This window comes from Vidua macroura, chromosome 12 (genome assembly GCF_024509145.1).
Source record: "Vidua macroura isolate BioBank_ID:100142 chromosome 12, ASM2450914v1, whole genome shotgun sequence".
NCBI lineage: Eukaryota > Metazoa > Chordata > Aves > Passeriformes > Viduidae > Vidua > Vidua macroura.
Window position 1 is genome coordinate 15,074,174 of NC_071582.1, and position 25,831 is coordinate 15,100,004.

The 25,831-nt window shown below is 46.1% G+C and overlaps 1 protein-coding gene across 2 annotated transcripts in view; it reads left to right on the top strand.

The window, feature by feature from the left end:
* The window catches only part of NTRK3 (neurotrophic receptor tyrosine kinase 3), a 202,864-nt gene extending 195,114 nt beyond the window's left edge, over positions 1–7,750 (top strand). For both annotated transcript variants that reach the window (XM_053988106.1, XM_053988107.1), the window contains 2 exons: positions 4,215–4,373; positions 7,232–7,750. In XM_053988106.1, the coding sequence (XP_053844081.1) occupies positions 4,215–4,373; positions 7,232–7,417 (345 nt within the window). In that variant the 3' untranslated portion in view covers positions 7,418–7,750. The remainder of the gene's footprint in view (positions 1–4,214; positions 4,374–7,231) is intronic.
* Positions 7,751–25,831: the final 18,081 nt, after the last annotated feature.

Below are 25,831 nucleotides of genomic sequence, written 5' to 3' on the forward strand. Positions count from 1 at the left end.
ATTAATGCTGGCCTTTCATGAACCTCCCCCAGCTCCCTGAGGTTCATATCTAATCCAGCAATAAGCTGCTCAGAGGGAGGAGCTGGCTATCTTGCAAGTCCATGGGCTTGGATGTGTAATGAGGCTTCAGAGCAGGGGCCAGGTGCCCCAGAGTATCAGAAACACGGGGCTGTGGACCAGGTCATGCCCTTGGGAGCATCCACTAGAAAGGGATGGAATCGAGTAGGTGATACTGTGATCTTGAAATGGAGAAGAAGAAAACTTTGCCTGCTCAGAGGATGTGCACTGATTGCTCTATTTATTACCAGGATAGCATTGTGAACAGAAAGAGCAGAGCAGTGGGAATAACGTGTCAGTGTGGGCATGGGGAGTTGATCTAGGGAGACAAAGTTAGCTAAAAATGTCAAACAAAGCTAGACAGCCATGGCAATAGGATAAAGAGGCCAGTCTGCAGATCTGTGAAGCATTAAAATAATAAGGCAAAAGGGCAAGCTTGGCAGCATCATAGGATTTAAAGAGAGGAGCAGAAGAGGATTTACTTGTCTTATTTGCTTGCAAGCGGAGCCCTCTTCCAAGCTATGGAGTGTCTCCAGGGGAGATGCTGTAATGCCACTGTTTCAGGACATTTTAGCCTTGGGAAAGGTGTGCCCACCCGTTAGCAGGGCTCTCCCAGCCCTAGCTCCCAAAGGGAGAAGATGGTGTGGGAAGATGACATGGCTGTTTTAGAGAAGTCCCAGAAGTACCATGCTCTTAACAAACACCAGTCCTGCATGGTCACTTATTTCTGAAGCCTGCTAGACCCAGCTCTGAGCAAGCAGAGGCAGAAATAAACTTTCACCTTCTCCCTAAAGGCATGGTAATGATTCTTTCCAAAGCCAAGGATATGCCTTGTAAGCTGGCTTTGCAAAAGATGAAAACAGCAGCCATTTTTTCAGCCTGATTTAATAGCATCATTTTGCTTTTATGCTTCTGGCAATGGCTGGTCCTGTAAAACAAGTGTGTAGCTGTGGGAATCACATGCCAGCCTACAATGGCAGAACACAGCTCACAATCACTACACGTTATGCAAAGGATTTCTGTCACCCTGGACACACTCTGCTTCCTGTGGCATCACTAGCACAATCCCTCTGTGCTCAGCTCTAAATAATTTTGCTGCATCATCAAATAACAGGGTATGGCTGACTGCAAGCCAGGAGGACTTGGTGTTCACTTACTGCATAGCTTCAGAGCAGGGCCTTCCCTGCCTTCCTGCATCTGTTTTCTCATCTGTGAAATGGGGACTTTAATCCTAATCAGTTTGCAAGGGAAGCAGTAAGGGATAGTCAAAGGCAATCCTTTAAAGTGTAATAGTCAGCCTTATGTGCTGGGTTAGACATTGGAGTGGGTTTATGGTAGAGTTTAATTGATGCCTGTTCTGCTTATGGCTGGTAAGTGCAAGGCTTAATCTTTGCTCTCAAAAATGTGGCACCCTGTTTGAGATGCAAAGGATGCCTCTGCAAGGAACACCTCCTCTCTGAGCATAGCTGGGCCATGTTTTGGGATACACAAATTTCTGGGCATTTCTTGTTTGAATTTTATTTCCCAGATTAATTTGATTACTAATTATTACCAGATTAATTTGTAGTAAAAGCTGTGTCTCACATGGCTGGGAGGAATGCTTTGGCTGTTCCTGAACTTCAACCTATGAGCTAAGCCAAGGTTGTGTTGTCACATCCTTGGGACAGCTTTTGACTGTCTATGTCATTTTGCTGGCAGGTCTTCACCAGGGTGTGTCTAGAGGAGACCAAAGACCTTGACTTTATTTTAGCTTATTAGAACTGAGATGGCACTGCTGGCTTCTTGGCTCTGTTTCCAGGGCCACATCCTTGAGTGGTGTAAATCAGGACCCTCCCTTTCGAGCAGTGCTGCTGTGGTACTGTCTGTGTAAGCTGAGGGCCTGGTTCAGACATTCTGAACTGCTCTAAGACCTCTTTAATAAGGAGTTAACTGTGCTCAGGACATTGTACTACCTATAATCGCAAATGATCCTGCAAGATTCAGGATATTGCAAACGTAGAGAGCTTTTCAGCAAGTAATCATTTTGAGATTGCTGGAAAACTGAAGAGTTAGTGGTACTTAAAGGAGAATAAAATAAGCATTAGCACAAAACAGTTTTTGCAACAATCAAGTTTGATGTATGTCCTGTTCTGCTTATAGCATTTCCTCGGAGCCCTTTGCAAGAAGGGGAAGCAACCTTGTAAAAGCTGGGAATGTAGGGAAGAGCTAAATTTGCAGCCAGGGTTTTGAAGGAACAAACAAAGAAAAGCATATTTCCATTTCCATTACAGCAGAATATTCTTGGGAATTCAGAGCAGCAAGCTGAGAACACACCAGGCAAGACACCTCAAAACAGGAGGTGTGGAGCTGCAATGAGCTTTTTATCCTCAAGCATCTGCACTTAGGAAAGAAAGATCTTCCTGAGACTTTTAAAAATCCTCTTTTTTGAGAGAGGGTCTGTTTCAGAGTAAGGGAAAGGGCTGGTCTGCAGCCCTCTGAGTACAACTCTGCAAGCCTGAGTCTAAATGCTGCTAAACCCCACAGAAATCTGAACCCCTCCATGCAGAAAGCCAGCTGAGCATCCTATCCCTTTCACACTCTGTTCCAACACACCTCCCTCTTGCTTCCAAGCGCTGCAATGTCCCTGTACGGACCCTTCCCCACACTAGTTCTGCTTTAATCAGTCAAAGAAACCTGTGGAAAAACTGGCAGCTCAGAGGAGAGCTTTTGTTTGTAAAAGAAATGTTTTCATCCGAGCGAGCACAGCAATCTCATTACTTGGAATAGGCACACATATGCTGGAATCCTAGACAGCAGACACTGTCTCCCCTCATCCTTTGTAGGACCGGAAAGATTTCTGCCTGTTTGATTCAGCTGCAGTGCTACAAAGTTATTAGCATTGCTTTTTTGGTGTCCCTAATGAGACAAGCATCATCCAAGCAGCTCCACAAAAACACTTTTCTCATCATGGCTAAAGCCTCGGACACTTTGCCCTCAGCAGAAAAAAGTGTGGAGATTTGCAGCCCTGCTGCTTCCAGCACTGCTTGGTCATAGCAATTAGCTGTTTACCCACAGATGGAGCTTCTTGTGCAGAAAGACAGCACAGAGAAAAACTTGTTTAGGAATCTCTAGTAAAGCTGAAGGTAAATCCATCTACTTTGGAACTGTTTGCATGTATCCTGCAAGCCTCCTGTGTACCTGCTGGATTCATGTGCCTTACAAAATAGCTGACTCTTACCTGAGGAACTGCCTTTCCCTGGCTTGGCATACCCCAATTTTATACATCCAGCTCCAAACTCTCCAAAGAAGTTGGCTTTCCCTCCTCCATTAATTGATGGGCATATCCCTGCCTGTAAGAGCCTGTTCTTTACCTACAGACCACATTTTGCAGGGTGTACCTGCAGTCATTTACATATGGAAAGCAGTCTCTGAAAAGGCCTGTAGCACAGTTTTGTGAGTGCAAAAGCTTTCATGCAATTAGGTGATGCACAGATGCCTGTGCATGGCTTTTAGAAAACCTTTCTGAAGAGGGACAGCCCTCATGCTGTATCTCTGGTGGGTGCCTCAGAGTACTGAGGCCCTGAAATGCTTTGCTGACCACTCTTGCTCTGTGTCCAGGTTCACCAGACTGTGGGGATGGAGTATGTTCTTGGCATTTTGCATTTGATTGCCTTACCAGCCCATTTTGGGTGGAGAGGATGTAATTAATCTTGGTACATTTCACTCCCTATGCTCTGTGTTAACCAGGTGGGATTGCTGGGTAAACCCACAAGTGGTAGGGAGGGCAGGAGCCACCCCAGCTTTTTGGAACAACTCCTTGTTGCTGTAATTCACAGGGAGGCCCTGATTTTGAGCACATCATGTCACAGCTGACATGACATGGGGTGCTCAGGCACTGGAATAGGCTCTGCAGGGAAGTGCTCACCGCTCCAAGCCTAGCAGAGCTCAAGGAGCATATGGACAATGCTCTCAGGCACATTTGTGTGATTATTGTGGGATTATTGGGCTCCAAGCCTGGCAGAGCTCAAGGAGCATATGGACAATGCTCTCAGGCACATTTGTGTGATTATTGGGGTGTCCTGCATAGGGCCAGGAGCTTGACTCAGTGATCTAATTCTATGACCCCTTCCTCAGGACTGTCACCACTGAGATGTCCCTGTGCCTTTGTCCTCACCCAGGTTGGAGGACACACCATGCTGCCTATCCGCTGGATGCCTCCGGAGAGCATCATGTACAGGAAATTCACCACAGAGAGCGATGTCTGGAGCTTCGGGGTGATCCTCTGGGAGATTTTCACATATGGGAAGCAGCCCTGGTTCCAGCTCTCAAACACAGAGGTACAACAGTGCTGAGACACGTCAGCTGAAAACTGTATTTTTTGCTGTCTCTCCTTTCCAGGTTGTTCGCAATGAAATTTGTACATGGACGGTCCCCTCCTTGGCACTCCCATGGTGAAGCTGTAGGATAAGTGTCATTATCTCAGTTTAAGAGCTGGGAAAACTGAGGCCTGCAGGAATCAGAGCTCTTCCAAAGCCACGTACTGGCTAATCCTCAGCCCCTCGCCACTAAGTTCCTGACATATCTTTCATATCTTATAAACTCTTGGGGTGCTGCCAGAACTGGGGATACCCAAATTACTGCTGAGATCTAAGTCATGCCTTGAATTTTCCTGGTTTCTCCTTTTGCAGCTAAAGCTCACTGCAGGCTGCAGCTTGTGAGACATTGTTTTAAGCCTGATATATCTCATGTGGCACATTTCCTTGGGGTTTTTGCCATTGGGTTACCTATAATATGGTTTGTCCCAGTTCACTGAGGGTGGAACCCATGGAGCTTGTTTGCCCTTGTTATTTCTTTGACTAGCAAAAGTTGCAGCCCACCAGTACAGGGCTGCACTGTAAAAATGTCGAGGGAAGGCTGGCTGGGATTAGCAGGGTGTCACTGCTGAGGTTTGAGGCACATCAGCAGAAATGCATTGGAATATTTTTGCTTGGAATAGCAGGAGGTATTATAGAAGAGGAAAAAGATGCTTTGACATAGCAGTGTGTGGGAACCTTGAACATTTTTATCCTACTGTGTATCTAATGGATTTCAGAAATTTCACCTTTTGTAATGAAAAATGTGCATTTTCTGCTTTCTGGATACAGATCCCTTAATTAAGTGAGTTGCAGAGATGGCAAATCCAAGGTGTTGCTTTACAGCTCTAATACTTGCCCATTCGTGTGCTCAATGGGGCCTGACTGTACATCCCAAAGTAGCACACGCAAACATTTTAGAGGCACAAACAATGGAATCGACAGCGACAGAAGTTATTTGTCACGCTATTTAATGAGCTGCTGTTGCATTTCCCTGTGAGGGCAAATACAAACACACACAAATGAGCACAGGGAGCTTGAACATGGGCAATAGGCACGCTGGAGCGTGACAGCTCAGCTGTGCCCATGCATTGTGCCTCAGTTTCCTTTGCAGGGCAGTAGGGCTGAAAACAGCCACCCTTAATCTTGAGGGTGTACTGGTTTGCTACCATCCCCGGGGATAAAATATGATCCTTCCCTTACCTGTTGGTGTGTCCACTTCTTTCTGCCTGCTGACCACAGTATCCTGGTGGAATACTCCTGTGGGAGGGAGCCACATTAGCTCTCATCAGTCTCATTTTTCACAGGTTGTGGAGGGATGGGCAGAACCTATGTGGCTGCAGAGGGCTGACACCTCCACCAGCTCCTGGATGCTGTGGTTTCAGAGCAAGTCACTGTGGCAGTCCAGATGCAGTGTCAGAACCCCATGGAGAGGCAGAGCCCATGGAGGGACAGGTCAATGAGCCTGTGCCAAGCTCCTGGCTGCCAGGACTGGACCAGGAGCAAGCACCAGGCTGGCCGAGCATCACCCCTGCTGGGTGTTGGCATTGGCAAGGCTGGGATGCCCACTCCCTCCTGTGCCACCTGCATGGCCTCGTACCCCCACAGCATTTTCCAAGGATGGGAGAACCCCTCTTTGAGCAGAGGAACGAGGCAGGGCACCACTCAGCCAGTCCATCAACTTATTTCTATGCCTTTCCTTTGCCCTGGAGAGAAAGAGCCCAGCACAGGGCTCCTGTGCATGTCCAGGATGTCTTGACAGGAGCCATAACTCAACTCCTCCCCACAGTGAGCATCCAGCAGCTCTGTGGCAATTCAGGCTTCTCTTCACGCTGTGTCTTGCTCTCCTTGCTTTCAGCAGGTCCTAATCTCTCCCCTCTGTATTTATATGCAAACAGCACAGTGATAAGTATCCCTTGAGCTGCGTGGTGGGACCATTTCTATTCATAAATGATAAACTCCAAACACCTCTTGCTGGGTGGCCTCCCTCCACACACTGCCTGGGACTGGTGTTTATCTGCAGAGCGTGGCAGGCCGCTCGCACGCTGCAATGCTGGGACTCATCAACCCCAACCAAGGAGGCCAGGCAGTAATAGCAGCTCTCTGGAAACTCTTATTTCCCTTTCCTTTTCATTCATTCCTCTGGTAAACAGTACACAAAGAGACCCTTCGGTGAGTCCTTTCTAATGGCATCCCTCCCAAGAGACTTTACTGTTATCCAGGATCTCACATTTTTCTCATTAGTAGCACCAATCTGACCCAAAACAGAGTGATAGCATTGTATTTTTTTTTTCTCCTTCACAGATGTGATTTGACATGAAATTTAATTCTTTCAGTTGCTTTTCTATGTTGGAGAGAGGAGAAGTATGTAGGAAAAGATGCTCTGAACTCTTCCTTATAAACCTCTCCTGGGCTTTGCAATGGAAAGGACTCTTGGTTTTCAGACAAGAAAAATATCATTTCAGCTGTGCAAAAGATTTCTGTACTGTGGGGATTTTAAGACTTTTTTCCTTCTTCATTTAGCAGGAAAAACTGACATCATAAATTAAAACCTATTTCATTTGCTTGTCACCTCCTCTTTGGAGAGTGCATTGAGGTAGGTAGGTGTCAAACGGGGAAGGTTTTTGGGATCTGAAAAACTGCAGCTGGAGACAAACTTTTCATGGTAAAATCATCATTAGCAACAAACAGGTGATCATTGAGGATGTGCAGATCTGAGATTTGGCTCCTCGGTGCTTCCATTCACTAAATGGTGCCACATCAGCCAAGCAATATCAAGGACAGGACATCCTCCATAAGCTGCCCAGCTGGTGTTCAGTGTTTCTTTTCTCTCTTTCTTTCAGGTCATTGAGTGCATTACCCAAGGCCGAGTTTTGGAGAGGCCCCGAGTCTGCCCCAAGGAGGTTTACGACATCATGTTGGGCTGCTGGCAGAGGGAACCTCAGCAACGGCTCAACATCAAGGAGATCTACAAGATCCTCCATGCTCTGGGCAAGGCCACACCAATCTACCTGGACATCCTTGGCTAGCAGTGGCCACTTGTTGGAAGTCCCTGCTCCTTCCTCCCGTCCTTCCTTCCTTCTCCCCCTTTCAAACCCTTTTCCCCTCAGCTCCCAAGCAAACATCTTCATATAAACTCAAGTGCCTGCTACACATACAACACTGAAAACAAAAAAAAGCAAAACAAAAAGCAAACCAACAAAAATCCCACAGAACAACAACCTGTAAGGCAGTTTGGCTTATATATATTTATAGATATCTCTCTCTATATAACTTCCACACCAATACAGAAAGAAGCTGCTGTTACAGAAAATTGTGAGACTATGTATTAAAAACAAAACAAAACAAAAAAAAAAAGAAACAAAAAAGGGAGAAAAAGTACTTAAAAATATATATATAATTAAAAAAAAAAAAAAAAAAAAAGGAGAAAGAAAGGAGAAGGTATCTTTCCCCCGAGCAATCAAGCAGTGAAATGTAACCCTGCTGTGAGTATGGTTCGGGCAGCTAGGCAGGGCTCTAGACTGGCTATGGCAGCGATGCCATCCTGGGTAGGAGCTGCAGGAAGAAAGCCTTGCCCTGGTTGTATGATATGCACTGAATGTGTGAAATCAGTCCTCCCTTTTCGTCCTTGCCTCCCTCCCTCCTTGCCAGCCCGCAGGTGATGGGCACAAAGCCAGGGTAGTGCCCCTGGATGAACTCTCTTTTACCAACCCCTTCCTCTTAGTCCCTCCTCATCCCTTCCTGCCTTTTCCCTCCCTCCAACATTTCAGGACAATTTTTCTAATTTGCTGATTCTTAAATGTATAGACTCAAGGCTTTCAAACACACAGTCAAAGGATTGTGGCACCTACGGGTAAAACACACACCGGGGAGCAGCCGCCCTCCCGCAGGCTGCCGGCTCCTGTCCCGGCCCTCCGGCCGCTGCCAGTGCTGGGAGAGCCGTGGGACCAAAGCGGCTGTGCCTGGGAGTCGAGGGGGGGTCCTGGGGACCCGGTCCCAAATCACCCCTAACCCACTCCAGTGTGTGAGACAGGAGTGCTGCTGAACCAGGGCGTCCAGCGCAGGCATCACTTTGGGAGGAACAACCCCACTCCACCCTGCCCTTATGGCTCTTAGTGGCCTTGGGGTTGGTTATTGGCCATGGGGTTGGTTAGTGGCCATGGGGTTGTTCCCCTGCCCTCATCTGTCTGCACCAAAATTGGCCAATCGGCCCCCGGTGTAAACTTTTGGTGAGCAGGGTTGGATCCTTGCTCTCTCCGCATGGGGGAAAGGCTACAGGGTGCAGACAGCTGGGAACATGCCTGCAACCCTGCTGGGCATCCTGTGGGGTCAGCATATCCCAGTGCTCTTCCCCCCCATCCTCTTCCCTTCCCCATTCCTGCCCCATGCCTCAGTCCAAGCCTCAGGCACAAGCCAGCGGGGGACAGGGAGGGGGACCAGGCTTGTGAGATGGCTGGGAACCTACCAACACCTGCCTGCAGCTCCCTTGCCATTCTCCTCACGTCCCCATCCCCTGAAAGGATTGATGCATCTGCCTTTGAGCTGTTGTGAAATGCAGAGGCTGAAGAATAGCTCCACAGGCAGCCCCGGGAGGAGGGGGGAAGGAGGGGAAGGTGCCTCCAGGAGCAGACGGCTCAGCGGATGGCCACAGCGGCCAGCCTTGCATCTCAATGAGGAGAAAGGCCTGACAGGCAGCAACAGGGGGTGGTGGGGACAAGGAGGGAGAGACAGCAGCATCCTCACTATGGCTGATCTCCCCGGAGCAGACCTGGGGAAACACTCAGTCAGATGCTGAGTCCTGCCTGTCCGGACTGAGCTGAGATTACAAAACCTTTCTGGGGCTTTTTTTCATATGGATAATGGAGGATGAGGGGGAACCTCAGCTTGGCAGCTGCTCTCAGGAGGCAGGGAACGGGCGGCACAGGCATTGTCAAGGCAATTTTGAGAAGGCAACAACTGCCAGCACAAAAATAGCCTGCTCGGATGTGGCACTTGTGGAAGGCAATGCAGATGGGGGAAGAGGAGACAGAGAAGGGATCTTGGCTCCTTCCCCATGGCCAGAGTAATATTCATGTCCGGGATGCAAGGGGAGCTAGGTGACTGGTTATGGCTTGCACTGAAAGGGAAGATCTTGCATCCTCTCCCCATCCCCCATGTCTCCTGACAATCAATATCTCTTGCTCATGGCACTGGCATGACCTGTCTGATGGTTTCAGATAGAGTCAGGGGACACTGCTAAAGGAGGACTGTGGTGGCAACAGCAGCTGTGGGTTTATTCTGTGTCTGTGTAATGTGCAGTGAGAGCCTGGGGTGGGAGATGGTGGGTGGCAGTAGCCACATGGGAGTGACGACATAACTTTCCTCTGCCTGTTAGAGAGATCTGGGCTAGTGGGACAGACTCATGTCTGTGGGGCCTGGACAGACTGCCATTGAACAGGCACCAGGTGCTCACAACATCACCAGTGATGGCATGGTCATGGACAAGGCTGTGGGCCAGCACACACAGGAACACTGTACCATGCTGCCTCTCCATAGCAAGCTCTTGCTCTTTTGGGGGAGCATGTCCTGCCTACTTAGGTCCAGCTTTGAAAGGGGAAAAGACTGTTTAAAAGGTTGCTTGCCCCAGCCTGGCTCCCTTTTTGTGCAGGCTGCTTGGATGAAAGATTGGAGATTCAGCACAGGGAGAGAACAAGCAGTGGCTGTTAATTGTTCAGCATCTTCAGGAGAAAACCCTTTCCTGGGGCAGCCTGTCTCTTACCCCAAGTGGCTTCTTGCTCTTGTGGCTCCCAGGCACTGTGCCAGGTTGTGCAAGGCCACAATTTTGTTCACTCCTCCCTCTCATTCCCGTGCTGTCATTTCTTTTTTTGGCCAATGTCATAGGCTTTTACACTACGAAGTCACCTACAGACACTGGTTCCCAGCTGATGAGGTTCCTTCATCACAGGTGCACAGCAGCTACGTCCTCCCTTCCTCATTTTCCTCCTTCCCCTCCTCCCCAGCACCACCACCCTGTCCCTTTCACCACCTCTTTGTGCTGTCACAACAACGAGGTGAGCTCAGGAGCCGAGTGTGACACCGAGCTGCATATTTAGGATTACTTGGCCTGTGAGGAGAGTTTATGTGTCCCAGAAGATGGTAAATGACTGAAGAAGGTGGTGAGATGCTCAGGCTCTGACTGCTTTCTCTTAGCCCCACCAGGGGCAGTGACAGCCTTGGAGAAAGGTCCTCCTGTCAGAGTTAATTGTGAACTGTTGCTCAGAAGAGCTGGATAAGCTGCAGTTCTGTGCTGTGACATCTGCTCTGTTGCTGCTCTGGCCCCCTTGGCCTGTCATTGTTGGATGGAAGTTTGTTGGGAGCAAGGAGAAGATGGCTTTTTGTTCAAACACATGATAGAAACTGCTGCATCCCTTTTTGGCATGACAGTTTTGGAGGGGAAGAGGGAAAGCAGTTGTGCTGCATTCCTGGTGAAGACCCTGAAACCTCATTTCCAGAGGCACCTTTCCTGGAGCAGAAGAGAGCTTCTCATGAGCATGGACTGGTGATCTTCCCTGTAGGAAGTGGGGGCTCTGCGATGGGGCTATGTGTGAGGAGAAGAAAAGCTGATTTTGGGGGAAACTCTCACAGAGTATCAACATCTGAGTGGAGTCAAAGAGAAATGAGTTCATGCTTCTTTATTTCTCAGAGAGATACTTCCCTATGCCCTGCCTCTACTCAGAGCAGAGAGCTATCTCTGCTGCCTGGGAACATGTCTCAGCCAGCTCTGGGGCAAGCCAGGCCAAATTTCCAGCACATGCAGGCAGACCTTTCCAACACCCAGCCTCTTCCATCTGCAGTTTTCCCAAGGGACTTGTGAAAGGGAGCTGGAAGGAGCACCAGTCTGAGCACAGCTGAGAAGGGGCCATAGGGTCTTCCCTGTCCCAGCTGCATGCTGCTCCCTAAGAATTAAAGTTGTTTGCACCAACTCAGTCACCCAAGGGTGTCACTGAAGTGATGCTTTCTTGGAAGTGAAGGTGCTATTTTGGTGCATGGTACAGGTAGAAATTTTGTGCCAGGGCTGCAAACTGCAGGCTGTGAATGTGGCTCCAGCCTCAGGGTCTCATCAGTGACCTGGTTTGTTTTCTCCTGCCATTATTTCTTTCCACCCCAGTCTGTCAGGTTGCAAGACAGAAGCTGAAATGTAGCAAAGGGAAGAGATGCAGAGATCTGCCAGACTGAATGTCCATCCCGTCTCCTGCAAAACTTGCCCATCTGGCCTTTTTAGATGTCCCTCAGTGCATGGATTTTGGGGGGTGAAAAAGTCTGAACTGCCTATCCTTGGGTCTGCAGGGTGTTGAATTGCAGATGGGTGACTCTGGGAACTCTGCTGCCCAGACAAATGTGAAAACTGTGTAATGCCTTTAAAGAGGCTGCTTGCTTGAGAGACATCGTTAGCTCTGAGCTGTTTGTTTGTCCCAAGGAGTGGGTGGAACAAGGTGAGAAAATGTGTGGAGGAATAAAAAAGCCAAGGAAAGGGAAAAGCTGGTTTTAGGAGGCAACTGAGTATCTTGGGTTGGGAAATCAAGACAGATTTGGGGAGTGTGATGTAGAATTTTAAGTAGCACAATGGATACAAGCAAAAACAAAAGAAAATAACGATGTACTGCAGCTCCAGGAAAAGTTAGCTATGAAGCTAGGCAAATACTGGTTTAAAAAGGAGGCAGAAACCAATAAAATCAAGGGACCATTTATGCAGGTGGGAAACAATATCACTAGGCTTTGTGCTTTTCTGTGTTTTTTTTGTTTTTTTTTTTTTTTCCCTGTAAGAAAATGCAACTAAAAGAAGGTGTCAAAAGTTATGCTGTTTCAGGGGCACAGATAGAAGTATCATATGAGCTGTTTCCTTTCACATGAAAGGCTCTTATTTCCCAGAAATCAAATGTGTAGGTTTCCTTACTTCAGGATATGGATTGAAGAATGCAGACACGGTCACCACAAGCCCCCACACCCAGAGGTAGTTTGGAACACTTGATCAGCATTCATTCGTGTGCCAGTCTCTGTGAAGACAGTATTTTGTTCAGCATGTTATCTTAAAAAGTTTTTTTAAAATCTTCCTAGTTTCCTCTCTCCCCAGGGAGTATCTACATCCTTTCCTGATCTGGCCAGGAATCAGCTGAAGCACTACAGCCATGGCTTATACCCAATGTTTTTGTAACAGCTCTAGGTGTGTTGTGTGTTCTCTGGCTGTAAGGCAATGATGAGAATAAGCAAGGGGAATAAAGGAGATCCTGGCTGTGATACCACGCTGTGGTGGCTCCTCTGATAGCTGGAAAGCTCTGGACATCAACAGGCTGAGACTCACAGGCACAGGCGTGTCTTGGTGCAAACAAGTTTTCTTCTCCATTTACGTTCAGTGGCTTTCTGATGAGTGGTGGGCTCATGGAGCCTTGGCATAGGGTGGTGTGTCCAAATGAGTACCAAAAATAGAAGAAGAGAAAATCCCCCCCTCAGCACTGCTTTTCAGGAGTGGATAGACTTGCTTAAGTCTAAGGTAGTTTCTCCACTCCCACACCAAGGCGTCTCTTACATAATTTAATATTTACATAGCTGCTAAATCCTACAAATTCTTTTCCCTTTGCTGCTGTCCTTGAAAGTAGAGCTATTGAGTTTCAAGCCTGGAGAAAGTAGGTGTTTTCAAAACATCTGTTCTGGCTGGCAGTGTCATAAATGACACAGGCAGAGATGTGAGTCGCTGCTCTGGGAGGAATGGAGGAGAATTCCATCTCTCCTGTGCCTCTTTTTCCTTTCCAATGCAACACTGAGCCATGAAACTGCTCCCTGAGAGAAGTGATTGGAGTCCTACTGCTTGCAATTTTGAAAAACTGAACTGAGGAAAGAGATAAGAGACTGAAGAGAAGGAAGGACAAAATATTCCAGCTTTCCCCAACAGTTAAGTAAGCTGGTAGATCGCTTTCATGTTGGTGGCTTGGGTTTCTTGCGGACCCAATCTGACAGCTCTTTCCAAACTAAAGGAATGACCATTGGTTCCTCCTCCCTTCTGTTAGTCCCACAATTTTAGCATCTCTGCAAGGGGAAGAGGCATCTAACAAATCTAACCATCACTTCCACACACTGTCAGGAGTCCTCCACAGGAACTGCTCTCCCTCCCAGCGCAAGTGACTGATCCCACTGCTGAAAACTGGAACAGTTGTTCTGAGGGGGAGTTTAACTGCTGAACTACTGGCAGCTTAGGACAAGGTCCCAGCAGGGAAGGGCTGAAATACCTCTAAAGAAAATCATAGCTCTGGGCGGTCCAAATGTCTTCTTGCATGTTTTCTCTTGCTCTCTGCTGGCTTCCAGCCTCTCCAGTCTTTGCTGCTTGATACTCAGAGAGCTGAGTTTCTGCGTTCCCTCCCTTTACTGAGCTCAGAGGACTGGTGAAGCAGTTTGATTTCAGTGTGGTAGGTGAGATCAGATTTCTCCCTCCATGCCCTCTTCTTTTTCTCCCTGTGCAGCTCCTGTCCTTGCAGTTCTCAGGACTTGACTAGCAGAGTTTTTAAATGAAGTGAAAGTCTTAATGTGAGGTGAATCCCAAGACCACAAACAGTTTGGACTTCAAACAGTGAGAAAATTGGCGCCGGATGATTCCGCACACAAAGCAGAAAACTTTCATTTCCTGCAGGCAGGATGGAATTGACTGTTATATTAAGACTTCAGAAGGAGCACTGCCCCGGAGTAATTTCACTGCTGTCAGGCAGTGTTGACATCTAGATTAACCTCTGTGCAGTGAATTTTACAGCAACGCTCATTGTAATGCATGTGGGGTATCTCCTGTAAATCCCAGCTGAAGCCCACAGTGTCCCACCCTTCTGCACAGGAGGAAGGGTTGGGGAGCAGCTGCTATCATTTTTGACCCCAGCAAAGCCTGACTCCAACCTCATCCAGGCCAGTTCTGCTGAAACTGATTTTCTGCTGTACTAAAGTGACAATAGCTCCAGCCTGTATTTTTTTCTTCTAATTCCCCAAAGAGGTTTACATCACAAGGCTGAAATTTTTGCCAGTGACAAACAGCTCCCTTCATGTATCCAGCCAGCAGTACAGTCCTAATTAAAAGGCACTAGTTAACTAGAGGCAATTAGCTGCTTGCACTGATTAATTCCAAGACATACAATCCCCAAACACAAAGCTCTGATCAGATGTGATCTAAATGGCAGACAAACTCCCAGCTGATGTGAGATGGTGGCATCCAGTCCTACTCACCAGCACACAGGCACACAATGAACCCTGCCTACCAAACCACAATTGCATGAATTAAAGAAATGCACGCAGTTAACTCAGTGCAAGTCAGAGGGCATTGCTAAAGAAGCCCCTTGGCTCTAGAAATGATAGTTGAAAGCATAGGCCTGACCCCAAGTCCTTCTGTCTTTTGCTGTAGGAGGAGATTGAGCAGTGGGATTTCCCAGGCAGAACCACAACAGCTTCTTCACTTTTGTGCTGGCAGAGACAATCCTGTCTGTGGTTCCTAAGATGCATCTCTGAGATTAACTTTGTGGAAAAAAACCAAAACACTAGCATGTAAAAAAATATAGAAAAGAAAGGGAAGGTTTCTTTGTGTGTTTTTGCCACACCTGCTTATTCATTCACTTATTTTCCTACTCAGCCATTGCTCTGCAGTTGTCTGCAGGAGGTTCTAGGCAAGTGAAAAGCTATCAGGTGCTGAAGAGATCAACCACTAGCCCTAAGGGCAAGATCCCAATAGTACTTCTAGAGACTTCTTTCAGAGCCCATCTCTCCTCTCACCCACAGCTCTTCACAGTAGCCTTACCATTATATTTGCCAAAGGTTTTGGACAGCCTGTGAAGAGGTGAGATATCTTCAGTTTCCCCTCAACTTCAGGAGGAATTGTGACATTTCTGTAATTTGACCCATCAGGAAGATTCCTTCAAACTAACATTTATCACCTCCAATCAGAATACAGCTGAAAAGGCTACCCAAGGTTATAGAAAAGGTCAAGCTCTTGCTTTGGACTGGAATTTGCTTTGGAAGGAATTTGATGGACCAATTTAACCACCACAGCACATCAAAACCTGGTGGCTTCATTTAAAAAGTAATCAGTATTGTATTTCGCTTTAGACATCCGTGCATTAGTGTTCTGCAAATATGATTTCCTCTTTGTTTGCATTATTGATGCCATAAAATGTCAGACACATTAAAGAAAAAAAAAAAAAAAAAAGAGGCCAACCTTTGGGGTTTGGAATGATTCTAGCTGAATTGCAGTTGGGTTACTTTCCTTTTATTTCCCATGGCAGCGATGCACTGTTACTCATGCTGCTATTGTTTTACAAAGAGTTCTCAGTAAGTGTATTTATTCAGCCAACCATATTTCAGGAAACACATAACCTTGATATTTTTTCCTGTATGTGGCAGCATATGTGAATGTGTGTCGGGGAGAGTAGGGGAGGTGGAGCTTTTTACAAGAGCCCTCCCATGTGTGGTAGTGTGTTGGCTTTGTGCAATGCTGCATGAATCCCTCCTGCTCAGGTGCCTGGCTTGATTTAACCTCAAGAACTGACTTTTGTAATCAGGATTTGAGGTCTTCTGGTTTAGCACTGCCCAGAATCTGTCATCTGCTCTCACCATTCAGCAGCCATCTGCTATCCACAGAGGTTCCTAGATGTCTATGCCACAGAGATTACACAGTAATTGAGTCTCAGGCATGCAATAGAGGAGTTTTAGCTCATTCTGATCCTGGACCAACAGCAAGTTTGCTGATTTAGCTTGGTTTCCACCCAAGGTTCACTGACTACAGTTCCCAAGACAAATACTCTTAGCTGCTCAGTGCTGTTTCTCACACACCATTACAAGTCCAGGCCTTGGCGGCTGTAGCTCTCTGCCTCACCTCTCTATAATGAATGCAGATCCATTTTTCAGTGTTCCTGGGAATTTTTTTGAAGGATATTCTCCCTCCTAAAATCTAAGAAATTCTCAAGTATTCGGTCTTGTTGAAAAGTGAAGAAAGAAGGTGGAAATATCTCCCCCGTGTAGAGATTTTCATCAGTGGTAAAATTTTGGCTTTTCCTCCCAGTGACAGCAAGACTTGGTTGCAGAAGGAGAGTACAGTGGAGCAGTCTAAGGAAGGGACTCAGCTGGGACCTACACTGCAAAGTCATCTGTTCACCTACTGAGCCATCACCAGCTTCATAAAGGAAGAGATACCCAGCTTTTCTTGAGCTTCAGACTCTTGCCCAGCTCTCTTGTTCCTGCTCCAGTGCTGAGGAATGACCTTCAGATCTACTTATCTTCACAGATTCTTCCCAGGGCTGTCCAAACAGCCCAAAGAAGTGATGACAGGGGATGAATGGGTGTATAATTCAGTGTCTTTCTCTCTCTTTTTCATCAGGGGCAGAGATAGTGAAAGTGACAGAACAGAAAAATTATTTTCCCCAACAGCAGTGATCCAGTTTCTTTTTAAACTCCGATATTTAAGATGCCATACAGCAGTACCTATAAATATGCCTTGAAATGTTGAATGAGCACACGAGTATATTTGATTTTGTTTTTATGCCTATAATTTCTCTCACCAAGAATTCAGCTGTTACTCAGCTCCCAGCAGGTTGTTCTGATTGCTGGAGAGATGGTTGGGATTGATTCCGGCTGTGACCTGTTCCAGTCCAGCCTCATTCTTATGTAGTTAGATTGAAACAATAGAAATCAGCAAGAGACTGAATTGTTGTTCCTGTGCAACTGAACCTTCTGGTGCAACTCCAGGCTAAATGTAGAAGGCGTTGATGACCCACAACTTTGAAGTCAGTAAAGGCTATAGATACTGAGAGGCACTGAACAGATGTTAGGAACAGAGTGGCAGAGAGAGAGAAATGCTACAAGAGGATAAAAAACCCAAACCAACAAACATAACATCAGAAAAGACAGTGGTTGGCTTACAATATAAGAAAATCCACTGCTGTACATGAGAAAAGACACAAAATATTCACCCTGGTAACCAAGAACATTGGCCACCAAGACAAGATCAGCTCAAACCTCCTCTCACTATTAATTTCCTTTTTCTCCTTCTGCTAATACAGAACAAATCCTGGCTTATGGCCTTCCTGGAAACTGAAATTAAGAGGCAGATTTGGGAGAGGTTGAGAGAAACTGAATCCTGCTGGATGATACAATAGCTTTATAGCCCAGCACGTCTCAGTAGCAAGTGCCTGGTGTGCCCTTTCTTTTATTTTTTTTTAATTTTTTTTTTTTTTAATTGCAACCCCTAATTGCTTCAAGTAGTGTTAACAAAGAGCCTACAACAATTCAGTCCCCAATCTCTTGGTAAGATGGAGATTTCAGCAGACGGGCAGACGTGGTGAGCCGCGTCCCTGCGGATCAGCACCGCGGACAGCGGCACCGCCCGCGCAGGACCCGGCCCGGCGCTCCGGCCGCCGCTGGAGGAGGAACCGCGCCTTCCATGAAGGAACGCCACTTCTGAAGGAATCATGCCCACACTGCCCGGGGAACTGCTGTCTCACCCTTCGTTCGTTTCTCCCATGTTTTTTTCTAGTGTGAAATCATTATCTGGTATCTTGTTTTCAAGTGATGGAGGAGGGATGGTTTAAAACACAAACCAATCATTCCGATGCAAGAGAGAACCATTTTTTCCTTCAGAGTTAAACTCTCTGCCCCACTTTTTCCTGCACTGGTGTTCCACCTACGAAGGCTCCATCTCTAATTTGGATTGTGGAAGGTTCTTATCTTCTCATCCATTGAGACAGTTTGACAAATGGAGAGATATTATGCTGGTAGCCCTTTAGAAACAGAATCCTTATTTTATTGGAAGCATCATGTGATTCAGATTTCAGCCATCAATTGCATTTACTGTTGGTAAAGGGTAAACAGACAAATCTCTTGGAAAATTGCAAGTAAGGGACATATAAATGACACTGTGGCCACTGGAAGTTATGTTCACCAAAAAAAAAAAAAAAAGAAAGTCATATTACTGAGTAGTGCAGGGTTGTCACAATCATAGAATCATAGAATGGAAGAGATTTTAAAAATCACCTAGTTTCAACACCCCTACCATGGGCAGGCACATTTCCCACCCAACTAGGTTGCACAAAGCCCTGTCCACCCTGGCTTTGAAGAGTCAGACAAAGACGAAGAGCCACGAAGGCACCAACAGGCAGGGCCCCACATGGAGAAGCAGTCTTATCTCACAGAGGAAAAAAAGGCAAGTGTCTCAGCTTTCATCTTGCTCAGCCTGTATATTTGGGATTTCATCCCACAGGTATTCCTGGATCATACTAAGGAAGCTATACCCTCAAATTAGGGTTGAATGTCTCCTGGACCTATTCATCCTGGTGAGAAGCTGTTGGGCAGGAGCATGCAGGCTCATTACATGCCTTAAAACTTTAGTGTGGAGAAGAAGAGCTGGAAAAGTAGGCCAGAAAGTTGGGCTATTCCCCCCACTCAACATATGCTGCTTTCTAGAAGCAGTTTCCTCTGTATCCCACCTCCCACACACTCCCCAGCTGTGAGTGGAAGTTACTACAATGGGACATGTGGATGGACACTCAGAGACAGAGAGGACTGGGAAGTGTCTGAGACACAAAACTTGGAAACTTGTAAGTAGCAACACTGAAAATGAGGGATTAAGACCAGACTTCTGATGCTTAGGGCTGTCTAGGAGTCAGAAAGGATGAGCTTGCAGGGGATGGCAAAGGTAATTTAATAAGGGGCTTAGAGAACAAATGATGCTAAGAGAAGGGATCAAAGAAGCCTACTGGGACACAGAGAGAAGGAAATGGACAATGACTTGATTCCCAGTGAAGGGTCAGTGATCAAAAGGGTGGTGAAAGTCACATAGGAGCTGTGGTGAAGCAGAAGACAGCCTGGATGGGGAAGAACTATAGATGTGAGGAAGGAGTCCCTACAGAATGATGGTGCTCATCCAAATGGGTCCTGAAGGTTTCTCCAAACCTTCAGTTCTGCTGGGCTTCCTCCAGGCCCACAATTTCTGCTTCAAACCTACCAACACCATAACTTTAACTGCATTCATTTTGCTCTCTGACAGCTCTGGTTTCAGTATTAACAGTCTAAACTGTTTTAGTTCCCCTCAATCTTCCTGTTCAACCCCCACAACCAGCTAATTCCTTGCGTGAAGGAAAATTGGCTTTTAAAAAAAATTTTCTATTATTTTTTCCCAGAAGTGTCCATTAAATTTTCAGCTAAACTGGAAGGCAATTTTTTGCATGAGAGCTTTACATAGATAGGCTTAAAACAGAACAAAAATAAATAAATAACTATACTAAATTACCTTCCCCTCCCCCACCATGTCTTAATGAAGTGCTGTTTTATGTAAGTTATTTCAAGAGAAATGAAGTATTTTTGGGCAGGCAAGCAATCAACTTTTATTTAGGTTTCCAAGAGCGTTGCAATTCCCTCTGAATCTTCTGGGTCAGGCATGGAGGCAAGTTTTCCCCAGGTAAAGATTGAGGATACTCAACTTTCTTGGGTGAAGGCTGTCTTGGGGTCTTCAGGCTGTGCTTGGGAATGTTTTTAGGGGCTGCACTGTGCACTTGCCTCTGGTAATTTCTCCAGGGTTTGTGTGTTGAAGCAGTGCTGTCTGTCAGTGGTTTGTGTGGCAGCGTGATGGCGTAGGCAGAAAAATCACTGATTTCCTGTGCTGGCCTCAAAAAACCCCCATACACCTTCCAGAAATCTGCAAGGGTAGACTTAATTTCCAGGCAACTGCTCCTCCTCCCAGCTGAACTGCCCTTCAGCAGTGCAGGCAGCCTTGGCCCCCAGAAGGTGCTGCTCCACAGCTCGCTCTGGCAGGTAGCAGAGTACCTCTCTGGTACTGAGAGGAGGATAAGGCTAAGCTCAGAGAAAAGACATTTTGATGGCATTTGTGTTGTTACTATTATTTAAAACAGCTAATTTTAATTTCTGCTAATGTCACGGAAGGACTGCATGAGCAAAAAACAATCCCTCTGGTGATCTATGTTGAATTGATTTCTATTTTTTTGGCAGACTTTTTTTACACTTTTTTTTTATGCACCAATCCATGTTTGCTTAGTCTGGGGCTTCTTTTGCATCTTGTGAGTCCTATTTGCCATTTTGCAAGTGAATTGATGGTTCTCAACCTTCTCCAAACCGCAGTCTCCTCTTCTCCAAACCAAAATTCACCATTTTCTCCTGCTGGGAATGAGCCAAGTTACTCCTTGAGGGAGGCTCTGGTGAGAGCAAGGAAGCTGTGATCTCTGCCTGTCCATCCCACCTCTACTGGCTCCAGTTCAGAGGATGAGGAACTCTGATCTGAATTTTGGCCAAGGTAGGGTCCCTGCTTGTGCCCTACCTGCCACATCATGTGCATTGAGCTACCCTGGAAGGGGATGACTGATACAGCATTAGTCACACTTACATGAAGAATTTTTAAATTAAGAATTTGCAGTGAGGTCCAGGGACCTGTTAAAGTGCTGAGGTATTTACCCTCCCCAGTCCTTCCCTTCCTTCCTGCCCTGCTTTGGCCCTTCCTCTCTCCCCAGCCTTGAAATGAAACAGAAAATTATTTTTTTAAAACTGTGTCGATAATTTATGTTTAGTATAAAGGATGATTTAATGGCATCACCAAAGGTCATTTTTTTCATCTCCGTGTTACTATCCCAGCCCCAGAGGCTGTGCATCCCCTCTCTCCCATAACTCCACTGCCCTCCCTTTCATTCACCTCACACACCCTCTGTCACCACCCCACCCCAGCGTTCCACGCACCCGACACCTGCTTCAGGTTCAGCCAATGGCCGATGGAGAACAGAGATTTCAAACCGAAACCTCCGCTCCCGACCACCCCGAACTGAAACCATTTCCACTTTGAAACAGTCAGTTGCTGCAGATGACAGGCAGACTCATTTCTTGAACTACGTAAGGTTTTTTTTAAAGCCTTTTATACCTATGTACGTGTGCGCGTGCGTGCACCGAGTGTGCACAGTGGTACCTGTGTGCACAGATGCACACGAATCTCTCTCTCAAGTATAAATATATTGTATGTTAGAGCTGTAAATACTCCTTGGTCATGTGTCTATGTCTTCTTCAAAGTATCATATCCTCAGTGTTACGTTAACAACTCCATTTATTGATTGATGAAACTATGTGTAGACCTGTACCCTCCTGACATAGTTTATGTAGCTCTCTCTTCTCAAATAAAGTACAAAACTACCACCAGCAGGTCCTCCTCTCCTCTTTGTTCCATGTTGAACATTCAGCTTTAATTCATAGAAACCTGACACTTAAAATTTATGCCATTTTCAGCTATCTCAACAGTACAGAAACCTTCACATGTTTTAGGAATTTTATGTTGCTGGTCAGGCTGGTAAGTGTTGTTAATAAAAGGTAATAATCTGTAGGTAAAATGTTGTCCCAGCTTCAGTAAATGATGATCTCTGTACTGATCCAATTCATCCTTCCCACCGACCTCCAGGTGCAGCCTGCACCAATCACAGCTCCCTTCATCCTGGTGGAGACAATGGGAGTCCATCCTCCTCCTCCCCTTTTGGTGGATTTCTGCAGCATTACATCAACCAGCCCTCCCAGAGTGCAGAAATTTCCCCTTGGTTTAGAAGGATCCAGTCTCTTCCCTGTCATGTTGTTGGCTTGTTGCTGCTTGGATTGCTCAGCACCCTAACTCAGCTCCAGTCTTGGGGCTGGGAGCAAATCTCAGGATTATGGCAAAATCCACTGCTGTCACTTGTTTCCCTTTGATTCCAGGCTTCGTGCTGAAATCACAGGAACCAGAGGATATTTACCATTGCAGCTGAAAAAAAAAACCCTCTTTGCACAGATACACTTACTGTAAAAAACTATAAAGATGATTTGTGAAGTAACACTTAATTTACTGCAACTGACACCAGACTCCAGCTGCCAGAAATTTGACTGACAATTTCTATTTATTTATATCCTGCTATACAATATCTGCCTTAATGCTGTAAATTTTTCTGATTGGAATTTCACAGTGTCTGCCTGGATATTTATTGATCATAAAATAATCTGCACAACCCGTTAAAGTCAAGGCAGGGAGAATGGATGCCAGAGAAATCACTCGACAGGATCTGGGTACCAGAGCCCAGGTAACAGGAGATGCTCAGATGCTATTTTTACAGCTTTCTGTATCACTGAGAGCCAGTCATTTGAACTGCTTTTCTGCTGTTTTTCCCAAAAGCCCCTTCTGAAATGCTTCCAAGAGCCTGGTATTGAGTTCCTACCAGCAACTCCATATGGAGACCCTGCAACATGCCTCATTTGCAGCTCCTCACCGTTGAGAAATCCCACCTTTACAGTGAAATCTGGTGTTTTCACAACTGTTCTTTCAGACAGCCCATGAGGGAAATGTTTGGCTCTTCCTGCAGCAGTAAGACCACTTTTTTTTCCAACTATTATTTTTGGCAGGCAAAGACAGAAGCATTCAATTTCTGCCCACGAGGGAAAAAATGTGAAACTTGGTCCCAGCTGGGAGTTTCCGTATTGCCTGGTGAGGAGAGTCTCTTACTTCATTCACAGCTTCAACCATGCAGCTTTCCAATATCGCCAATGGATTTTGCCTTCTGAGTTTGGGCTTTTTAATTTTTTTTTTTTTGTTTCATTTTGGTTCTTATTTTCCTAAAGGACACCTATTCTCCCCTATGGAAGTTAGAGGTGTGTGCTCTCCATATGTGGGTGAACACAAAGGCATATTTTGGTCATAGCTAAATCCACCCATTCTCCCAAAAGTCAACACGTCCTACCCCCAAACTATCACACACCCATTTTCTCACCAATGTGACACCCCTCCCTACCCTGTACACACACATACCCCTACTCCAACCCACCATTTTTCTGCCTTCTCCTTCTCTTGTTCAACAGGTAATGCTTGAAAATTCCTGCAAGGAATTTGCTTTCTTCCCTGGAAATGCTACACTAGCTATTCATTCCTGCTGCTTTCTGGGCTCCCAAACCAGGCCTCACCTCACTGCTCACGAAACACAGCTCCCTTTCCTTTCTCAGCATCAGAATAATAAACCAGCAGCTGAAATGCAATAAATAAAAAAAAAATAATCTCAGTTTGACCAGCTTCCCTAGGAGTCACCCTGTTCTGCCAGTACCTGCTGCAGTTTGCCTTTGCCTATGTAGGATGAGGTGGTTTCAGGAGCATGCAGCAGCTGGTGGAGCATCTACCAGGCTGGAAATAAAACTCCACCAAAATAAACAGCAGCCGAGGAGGCTGTCAGGCCACAGGCACTTGCCCCAGACTGGACAGCATCCCCCGTGGGACGTGGACAATGGAAGGACTCGATCTGCTCAGGGCTCCCTGTGACCTTTTCAAGCTCCATAAAACCCCTCACAGATCACCCTTCAGAAAGTAGGGAAGGCAAGCAGACCCCTGCATGCCCTCTGGGCAGGGGGAAGGGAGAGGTCCTGGCCTTTCCCCAGGTTGCAGAGAGAGTCAGATGAAAGGTTAACAACAAGATGCAATCACAAGGTAAAAGCATAGGGCAGGAATGGGACAAATAATTTCCTGTTGAATTGTGACTTCTGTTATTCCCAGAGAAAAGCAGCAGGTATTCAGCAGCTTCTCATTAGCCAGCATGATTTCCATTAGGCTTTCTATTAACATTTTGTGACCATAATAAACACCTACATAATTAACACACAAAAAAAGGAGCCCATTCCAGTTGCCACAACAAGCTGGGAATGGCACAGGTGGGTCAGTTCCTGTCTGGAATATTCTGCTTGCAAAGGAATTGCTCTTTACACCCACCTAGGACAATTTCCTTGCAAAGAGTTAAGTTTTAATGCTTCTGTCCTCCTGCTTTAACCTAGGAGGATATCTACCTCTGCTTTGCAGGAGGAAAAAAAATTGAAAGTGAGAGAATAGGGTAGAAATTGTCCCTGGAGTGTTTCAGGACACTCTAGTATTCCCTAGTCCTTTGGCATAGCTCTGAGGAGACTTTTCCTGCTAAAAATTGACAGGGAAAGAAATCCTTTAGGAGCACATGCATGATCCCAGACAGTAGATAAGCCCCAGGAGCTCATTCAAAGTCCCCATGGAAAGAAAATGGAACCCACTACAACCTGGGCTTGTTTATAACCATGAAGCACACCAGCACTTCATGTCCTCTGAGAACTGATGAATTATGGGGAAAATAGACACCGAGGTAAAACATGATCTTCTCAATGCCAAGTTACAGGCTCCCCCTGCCTTACCCATCCTGCTAAGAGCATGAACATCATTTCTGAGTATGGTACCCACAGTGAGAGCTCACAGGTAGCTCTGGCTCCTCCCCAGCCCTTGTCCTCCTTGCCCATTGCCAAAGGTACCACTGCCCAGGAGACTGAGGACATATTTTGACAGGGCTGCCTGTCCCCCCCTCCTCATTTCATACTCCTGCTGCTAAGAATTTGTGTGCTCTTTATTGTAGCTCTAAAATACAGAGAGACACTTCGGAATTCAATTAGTCAAACAGTTACCACAGCAACAAAAACATATAAACTTAAATGATTTATACTCACAGACACCACTTCAAATAGGAATAAATTTAATACAGCAGCTGGGAATGAAATGCATTGTGCAATAAGAAAATTGTATTTTTTTCTCTCCCTGATGATAGGCCTCAAGGTCTTAATGCAATATAGATGAAAAAAGATATTTGGGCAGAAGGAAGCAGAATATGTTGTGCTGTATTTACAATGCCTGCTTGGAGAGTACAACACGTAATGAGCATGTACATCTAATCAGAGAGCTGTGATGCTGTTTGCAGACAGCCACAGATCAAAGATTGCAGCTACCAAGTTGACTGCTTGGTTTCACTTTCTTTCTTTGTCTCTCCTTCATCTCATAAAACCTCTCCTGTTGGCCTCTTCCCAGGTGAAACACAAATCTACCCTCATTCCAGCAGCTTCTCCATCCCCTACAGTGCCAGGTCCCCACCTGGTAAAGTGAGATTGTGGGGTTTTTTTAGAAGAATAAAAATTACTTTAATTTAAACGTAGTCCTGGGACTCAGAGCAGAAATTAATTTCAAGAAATATGCAGGAAACATTTTCCTCTGCAAGATCATTGCAAAAGCTTGCACAAAAATCCAGAATAGTCATCCAAGTGATGGTCACCTGCAGTATTTTTTTCCATAAAAGACTGAACATGAAGTGAACGCCACACTTCATACAGTTCTCCTTTACTCCGAGATTCCCTGGAGAGAACTACAGGTACATGGGATGTGAGATCACAGAGAAGATAATGCATGCACAGACCTCTGGCATTAGCACAGTTTCAGTGCACCCTCATTCCAAGGCATACAAATATATCTTTTTCCAACCAGAAAAGGTTTCATAGAATGAAAGTGATGTAGGAACTTAGAGGAGCCTTATGGTTAGTTTCAGTAAAAAGGAATTGTCCAGAGGTTGTGCAGAAACTGTCTTGTTCCTTTCTAAAGGCACAGCGGCTGGTTT